Source organism: Pygoscelis adeliae, unplaced genomic scaffold, assembly GCF_000699105.1.
Source record: "Pygoscelis adeliae isolate BGI_AS28 unplaced genomic scaffold, ASM69910v1 Scaffold7, whole genome shotgun sequence".
Taxonomy (NCBI): Eukaryota; Metazoa; Chordata; class Aves; order Sphenisciformes; family Spheniscidae; genus Pygoscelis; species Pygoscelis adeliae.
In genome coordinates this window covers 931,178-939,928 of record NW_008825268.1, presented here as the reverse complement: position 1 = coordinate 939,928, position 8,751 = coordinate 931,178, and the positions used below count along the sequence as shown (strand labels likewise).

Sequence of the window (8,751 nt, the reverse complement as noted above, 5' to 3'; positions counted from 1 at the left end):
GCAGGAAGCCCGAGGCTGATGTTTTTCACAGCCATGATGCGTTTGTGAGGAAGGTGGTAGATCTTTGTGAGATTCTGGAGCTGCACCACGTCGAAGTCAGCTTTGCCAGACTCCACCCGGTTCCTCTCTGCCCGGACATCCCTGTCCTCTTCAGCCACAGGTGGCAGAAGCGATGCTTTGCCATGCACTCTGTCGAACAGGAACCTATGGGGAGGGCAGAGACAGGACCTTACCCTCTGGCAAGCAGACAGCAGTGGACCTGTGTGCTTGGGATACTAAGGAGCCTTCCTGTGATATCCCAGGGCATGCAAAAGATACACAGATGTACAGACAGTTTCTATTCTCTCCTGATGTTTGCACCATTTAGGGAATTTAAAAACCCAACTGCCTGGGTTTTTAAGAGAGACACCCAATTCTTTCTGCCTAATTTTTTTCTCTTTTTCAGCAAATATTCTGAAATAGAGGAGGTCCTACCTTGTGGACACACTTGTAATGCAGGTGACGGGACTGTTCTCACTCCTCCCTGTGTGCACCCAAGCCAGAGGAGCCAGGCAGATTCAAACAGCTGCCTATAGACTGACTGCTCTTACCAACCAGCTGAACATCAGCCCACCAAACCCAGAGCTCTGAAACGAGGGCCATAGTCTCAGCCAGCAAGGACTACCAAGGGACTCTGGTAACCTATACCTCTATTTAATACTCTAATTGCTGGTAGGCACTGGGACTGCTGCCAGAGAAAACTTACTCCTTGTTTGCAAAGTGTCTTGGAAATTTATGGGCTTCATAATTGACGAAACCACTGAGTGCTGGCTTGGTCTGTTTTCATTGCGAGACTCCAGATGTTACTCACTCTAGTATGTTGTTCCAGATTCTCTGAATCATCCTGTCGTGAACTGTAAGACGAATGGCAAAAAACACGGTGCCCTGGATAAACATGGCAAACAGCTTGGATGTGGTCTTGTCCAGCTCAAAGGTTTTGTCAGGGTAGTCCACTCCATAGGCTTTCAAGAAGCCCAGCAGCGCCTGATCCTGCGACAGTTCAATCAAGCCATAGCCAAAGCAAAATTGTGGGAACAGAAGGAACACATGCCTTAAGTTTTCAGCGAGATCATGCAAGCCCTGAAAAAAAACCAAAAAGCAGCACAGTCAGTCACTGGTTTTATTCATGGAATAAATTCATAGGTTTTACTGTGGGACTGAAGTGTAACAATTACATTGGGATTTGCTTGTGTCTCAGAACAGAGATAAATTGAGAGCAAACAGCTCGGGAGACAGCTCGTTTCACAGGCATAAGGTCAGAAAAGTCAACAGGCAGCTCTGAGGTTGTGATCACCCATAGCAAACAGCAGCTAGTTCCCAGCGCAGTCCCTCGTTGCTGCTCAAGCCGCCTCACTCTGTGCATGCAGCAGCCCGAAACCCACCCATGAGCCAGAGCTGAATCCTGCCACTGAGCTGCACTGTGCCTCCCAAAACTACAGAGCTGCTGCACCAGGCAACTGTGGGGCACAGCCCACTCATCAACCCTGCTCCTCTGGAGAACTGTCCTATCTGTTTTCCTTGGACAAACATCTCCATAAAACACAAAATTCAGCTTTAACAGACACAGAAGAGCAGCCTCACACTTACAAACTCTCATACATAGAGATTTGGTACGTTTCTAGCAGAAGAAAGGATTAGTGCACACAGCAAAGTGGAGAGGCAGTAAATTAGCATGGAAAGAGACTGACTCCCTGCCACTGGGGCACAGAGGGATAGAAGATGATCATAATTGCACATCTCTAAAATCCAGGGGGTTGCCAACAAGCACTGTCCAGCTAGAGAGAAAAATCCAACCCAGCTATTGCTCTTCGTAAGAAAAGAAAACTAAATGTAAGGTGTACAGTTTATCCCAGTGATTCATGGGGATATCTCAGTTTAAGAGAAGACTTTACTTTAGGGAATCATCACTGTCTCTGAGTCATTCTTCATCCTTGCCGGGAGAAGATGATGGCATTACAGATCTAGATGACAGACAGCCGGTGCTGGGCTTAGTGCAGCACATGTCAGACTCAGGACAATGACATCTAGTTGTCACTCTCCACAGATCATGCTGCAAGAACTTAGCAATGGTTTGAAGTCCCCATCAACTTTTTATCAAACATATATAGCCACCTCCTGCCCTTCTCTGCACGGGCAGTTTTGTACCTCTCTTTTTGTATTCTTCCCTCTGTCACCATCATTTCCTTCCCTTTGCTGGGTGATTTACAGACAAGCGAGATTCGTATTTGACTCCTCTCCTGTCTACAGGGAACCCCATTAAGTAAGTGTCCTCTGCTTGGTCTACTTCAAATATCTTGAAGCCAGCCAGTTGCTAAGGACCTGATCAAACCCACCAAACAACAGGGAGCCTCCTATTGTTTCACCAAGGGGTTAGTATTAGTAGGGTTCCTACCTGGTCCGTGGCCTTTTCCTGGGAGAGCAGAAATACAACCGAGTGAGTAATGATGGTATTGATGCCAAAGAACAAGTTGACGCAGACATAAACGATAAAGGCCATTCCTGTTTCTTTGAAAAACCCGGACAGCAGGTACATCCATGAAAACGTTGCATATCTATAAATTGCCAAGAGTGCAGAGAATACTACAGTAACTCAAAGTGCGATTGAAAACAAACAACTAAAGACCCCAGACAAACACAACAGTTCTGTTTTGGCACGTGACTAGATTTCCATAGTACAGGACCTTAAAGAAGGAAAAATGCCTTTGTGTCTGTTAGAATTTGGAGAAAAAGTTTATGATACATACTTTGAACATGGAGCCCCGACTGAAAGCAGACAGACTGGGCCTGGAGGATTCAAAGCCAGGGAGACAGTTTTGCTAAATTTTCCTGAATTGTGCTGCTGGTTTTTTTTTCCTCTCTGATTTTGAAATGCTTCTATATCTTGAACTTTGCAATAGTTCAGTAAGCATCTGCTTACAGTTTGGGCTGTCACTGTGACCTTGAATATTTCATACGTATAGTATGCTATAGAGTTTGATTTGAATAAAGTAGGCATGACAACAGTAGTTTAGCTCACTGCTCTTGCAAGGACCAACTAGTCACCATTTGTAAAGTGCATGTTGAAGAAAAAAGCCCACGTATTCCTCCCTTGGATCTCAAATTGCAGCAGCCTGCAACATCCAGTTCCTCACTCTGTGCAATGATATCTAAATAACTAAGCTCCACACTTACCCAAACAGTAACAGCAGAAGAAACACTGCCAATAAGTTATTGTTGTTGCAGAAAGCTGGTATCTGGAAGGATGAAATAACTCCTATTGAGAGTCCAATAGGGACCATAAAAAGTACCTGCAAAATGATATTAAAAAGATGTTATTAGGACGATAATTCTTAAACATTTTTCTAGAACTATGCAGAAGCAACAATGTCAGGTCTGAATCTGGTCCCACAAGTGCAGCTTGGGTTTTCTAAGGGAAACCAAATGCAGGTGGGGTCTCAGTCCTCCTGAGACTTTGGGGAGTCTTGCAAATGAATTCCCACAAAGCCACTTTGAACAGGCTAAGCCTCAACATTCAGGACTGTGGGCAGAAAGTGCCTTAAAAAAAGGCTGTGAATGAAAAATACCCCTTTGGGTTTTCTGTTAGCCTTGCAGTCAGACCACTTCATTATGCCCTGTAAATCTAGTCTTTATGATGTTGAGTCAAGACAGGGACCTACCAAACGTCTGCCTTGAGAGGTTCCTCTCTTCCCCAGCTTTGGGATTTAACAGAATTTACTGGCAAGGATTCACTGAGAAACATCAAGTTGCTGAGAGCGCTGGATTAGTTTCAGCCCGCTGAATACTGATTGTGGCAAGGACTCTGGGGATTTTTTTTCTACAGGCTGATTTACAAATATGCAGTAATATGGAGCGAGGGCCTGGATCAGGGAAGCAGACACAGGCCTGCCCCATCCTCACCCCTGTGCTGCAACTCAGGGCTGCTCTGCCAAGCCAGACTGCAGCCACGCTGCCTTCAGACCCCTTTCAAGCCCCTCCTGCAAGGCAGGAGATACTTGCGCTGTTGCCTAATCACACCGGTCCCTATAAGCAGGCAGTTTAGACTAGTTAGTGGTGAACTGTATTTTTAGGACTGCTTTGTTAGTGTGCATCGGTGTTACCAAAACACCTAGAAGCTTAGGCTGTGCTCTGTAGAAAGAGTGGAGACTTACATTCCCCTAGGGATTTCAGCCCTTAGCCCTCACTGCATCAAAGGGGGCTGGCCACCCAAATGCCCTTGAACATTTCATATTTTCAGGAACTGATGATATCATTGGGATTTTAGGCACTAGCAGAACTGCATCAATAGAAATTTGTCGGATACGTAGAGCTGATCACCATTACAGCATAGCCAGCAATGCCAAAGCTCATGAGCAGAGATACTCTACACTTGCAGATCTCTATCTATGTGAGGGTTTGACATCTTTGACGTCATGCACCGAAGGTAATTCATAAGACACAAAGCACTTTAGTCTACAGACACTGTGCATATTTATCCTCTTAGCCCAGCGATGCTTTCCAGCAGTGCTATTAAACCTCTTTACCACAAGGAAACTTAACTTCAGGGAGGACAAGGGCATGCCTACACCACGTAATGCAGCACAGTGCTGGGGAGCTCAATCATCTATAGGAACAAGGTGGTAAATTTATACAGCGCAGTGCAGCACTGTAGAAAGGAACTTGCTCGGGTCCTGGAAGGCATATAGCTGCATTAGTAGCCTTGGCTTAAAAACCTTTATAATATATAATCTTAAAGAGACCATTCAACCCAGCAATGGATTATTGCCCAACAGGGGAGTGTCAGCTGTGAGATACCTGCTAATGTCACACCCTGTACTCCCAGGGTTTCCAAGATGGCTGTAGCCTCAAGCCCCAAAGCCTTACCCCAGATGCGTAAAGCCTGCATGACAACTAATCTAGCCCTGCAAGCTAACAGAAAAGCAGCTTGCTGCTTGCATGATAAAATTGAAATCAAGCTCTGGCCTGTTCTGTGTTGCTCTCATATAAATGTGCTGAATGTTTTGCATACACTCGAGAGAGAAGGAATGCCTTCGCTTAGCAAAATCCAGTGTTGCGGTTCACATTTAATAGTCTTCAATGCCTTGGAGAACAATTACTACATAATGCTCTTGGTAGTAATAATATTAAGAAGTCTAGGCAACCAACTTTAAATAAAGAACTTTTTTCCCCCTGCTGCGTAATGCTACTCTTGATGCATTTGGGAATGTGAATTATTTACCAGATCATAAATGAAGTTAGTCGCCCAATAGCTTGTCATCCCAATGCCTGAAATATGCTGCAGTTGTTTGGCTTTGGTTTGATGTTCTTTTACCACGTAGAGCACAAAGCTTGCCGTCGTGATAGAGTAGCCAACCAAAACAGACATTGAAACTATGATGTCAAGTAAGCTGTTGAGCCTGGGGAGAGAGATGTATATGGTGAGTCAAAGTGGCAGATTTCCCTCAGTGCAGAGGCATTGTTTAGAGCTCAGAAGCAAAGAGGTCCTGATTCTGTGCCAGCATCTTTTGCTGATGTTAATTACGCCTAGCAAAAAGGACTCACAGCACTGAGTCGTAACACTGTACCATAGCATTGATTGGTAAGGCCAAAAGGAAAATTATGTAATTATTATTATTATGCCAAAGCACAAAAATGTGTGATGCTGTAACTGTGACCTTCAGATCTACATGGGATCCTGCAGAGAAACACTAACAGGAATCAGCAGCTCTGTGGCATGCAGGATGCTATTCATGCGTAGAGGGAATGAAGACGAGGAAGAGCGCATTTGCGTCATTTAGAGAAAGATATTCAGTAATTTAGGCTGTGTTATGGTTTCCAAGAAGCTGGTTTGCTCCTTTCAAAGCTAAACAATTCAGGCATCAGCCAAATGAACCTTCTTACATTACTTGTTCTTGACTCTGTCCTCCAGGATATGGGTGAGCTGATAAGAAAATACCTACAAAAACAAAAAGAAAAGAAATTGAATATGTGGCTAACTTAAAGCTTCCTTCACCAGTTCCTGGTATTGACAGTAATACAGAAAACTGAGTAGAGAAGAAAAGCAGATCAAAAGCTGATTTTTTCTCAGTCATCTTGGTGTGATCTTGGGCAGAATTTTGAGCGTCATCATTTTTCCTATGACTTCACCTCGATGCACAGCAGATCTGAAATTCAAACCCTAGGCCTTGTTTCTGCATCTGTCTGGCTGATAGTATCATTCACTTCAGTGAGAGCACTCCCACACCTAAAATTAGGCACATGCTTGTGGGTGTCCGTGTGTTTTAGGTTAGATTCCTCAACACTGACACATTCAAAACTGATGAATATGTTTCGTTTTAAAGCTGCTGTTTGATGGTATCACTTCATTTGTTCTTTTATCATCAGAAACAAATCATTCCCTATTGGCTTTCTCCACAACTATTATTTTCCTATGATATAAGTCTTTCTCAATATGGGCATCTGTTGAGATGCTAGCATAAACCCAGGTAAGCTACAGACACTTTTGTTCCCAGTTTGGCCATGAGTTAATTCCAAACTATTCTGTCTTATGCAGCTAGGGAAAAAAAAAAGATTGTTTTGTCCAAAGGAACTAGGAAAAATCTAGTTACTGCGTTTGTAAGCCCAGTGTGATGTTCTCCAAAAAGATCCCTTAAAAATGGGTTTGTATCAAGCACAAGCTGCAAGAGAGAAGTTTTCTGCTCACGTGCAGATATCTTCATAAGATTTAGTTTAAGTACTTCTTTACCAAGGAGAACACCTAGCTCAAAATATTCTAGTATTGTTCATCACAGTGCATTTGCTTTGTTTGGAGGCAATTTATGCCTATAAAACCAAGAGTTTTCTAGCAAAGAGAGGAACGTGGAGGGCTCTGGTGGGCCAGTTCTAACCTCCAGTGAAGGTCTCTGCCTTGGTCCCACCAAGATTACAGCCCAGTCTCTAAGACTCTGGCACCTGAGAAAGGGTTTAGGCTAAGATGTTTATGTGCCTAAAACCAAGGTTCTCAATCTGTATTTAGGCACCTAAGTAAATGCCTCAGTTCTCAGAGAGTGCTGGAGGACCTCTAGCTGCTATTAAATCCAGAGAGATTTGCTAGAACCCGACACCTCTGAAATTTAAGCTCCTTACATCCAGGTGCCTGACTTTCAGCAGTTGAGGAAGAACTATTCTGGGCTATTTTCCCTAAGAACGAGCACTCCAACAGAAAGGAGGAGACTGTGGGTTTTGCTCAGTTTGGCACTTGGTCAGCTAATAAATTTGAAAAGGAAGATTTCACAGGAAATCCATTTCAGAGGGGGGAAAAAAACACCTCAGTCTTGTCATCAGTGAGAGAAACGGAATTAAAATCTTGGGCTGCTGATAAGGGCACACAAACAGCCAGGAAAGATTTCCTTTCTCTAAAAGAGAGAGAAAGAAAGATACCGTCTGTCTAATCTGTTAATACTCCACTATAAAGCCATTTTCCTTTACTGAAGCTTAGACTAGAAGTCAAAATTTCCATTTCAATGCTTTCTTTTTTTTGTTGGTTGGGATTGAGAGAGGAGAAAGCACAATATACATAAGTCAAAAGCTATTATGACTTCCTTAGTGACAGAGTAAAAAGCTTTTTATGTATTTTTTAAAAATATACGCAGTCTTAAGTCAAACCTCTAAAGCAGGACTGGCACCTCTTTCAAACTGCTGAAATGACAACACACTTATCTGGCCATTTCAATGGTTCTTAAACTGCCATTTATTTGTCACAACCACAAATAGATTTAGCTGCCAGGAACATACCACGCAGAACGTCTGTTCAATTGTATTTCAATCTGGATTTACACTACCCTGGGGGAGCTATCCTCATCCATTCATTTTACTTCCCCCATTCTATAGCTTGGATCATTAGTGGGAAGTGGAGAATTATCTGTCTGGTCATTTACTGCTAAGCATTTCTTTCCAAAAACACATAAGCAGCAGGACAGATGGAATAAAAACTGCTGCTATTCTTTCCCACTGAAAATTGTTATTTTGCTGGTATAAAACTTTCCCTGTGAAAACTTTGACTGTTCACACGAGCTTCCTGCTTTTGCTCTCGCTACAGCATGTGTTGGGAATACAGAGACAGGGCAAGAAGCTTCACTGCTTAATAATTCAGCTGCTCTGGGATGTTCCTGCCACTGGAAGCACCTGGCTCAAGTCTCCTCTCTCCGCACGCAGCCAGGGGCTGCAGCTTTGTGATACGCTGTTGCGGCACACACTGAAGAGCTTGAACCTTCTGACCTGGAGGGCACGCTGCAAATCTCAAAGGCACGAGCCAGTGGGTATTTGAGGATGGTGGTGGGGGCAAGGCACTGGTTTCGTTTGTTGTGAGCCGAGCTTGTTGTGAAGGGAGTTTCAGTGCATCGTATGTGGAAGTGGGAAGAGAGACATGCTGTTTTGACTTGTAAACAGCATTCTGCTGTTTCTTTAATTCATGACATGACACTCAATGCTTCAGACCAGATGCCTTTTCCATTATAGTTCAATTCAGACACATCAGTGAGGAGTAGTTTTACAAGCAGAGAGACACGTCACCTATTTCACTGTCACCTGGAATGGCAGGCCTCTGAGGTGAGGGGAGCGAGGCATGACCAGGACATGGCTAGAAGGGCACCATTTGTCAAAGAAAAATCAATCGCTAGGGCATTTCTGCCCACAATTGCTACTCTTGTCAGATCCCATAAATCTCTGTATAAGATTTCTCAAAATGACATCAACATA

At 43.7% G+C, this 8,751-nt stretch overlaps 1 protein-coding gene across 1 annotated transcript in view; it reads right to left on the bottom strand.

Moving 5' to 3' along the window:
- The window catches only part of ABCA12 (ATP-binding cassette, sub-family A (ABC1), member 12), a 54,695-nt gene that overhangs the window by 7,548 nt on the left and 38,396 nt on the right, over positions 1–8,751 (bottom strand). Inside the window, exons 32-37 of the mRNA XM_009329640.1 lie at positions 5,917–5,971; positions 5,255–5,432; positions 3,211–3,326; positions 2,432–2,591; positions 851–1,119; positions 1–204 (exon numbers count right to left, since the gene is read on the bottom strand). The exon at positions 1–204 is cut by the window's left edge and continues 2 nt beyond it. Coding sequence (XP_009327915.1) covers positions 1–204; positions 851–1,119; positions 2,432–2,591; positions 3,211–3,326; positions 5,255–5,432; positions 5,917–5,971 — 982 coding nt within the window. The remainder of the gene's footprint in view (positions 205–850; positions 1,120–2,431; positions 2,592–3,210; positions 3,327–5,254; positions 5,433–5,916; positions 5,972–8,751) is intronic.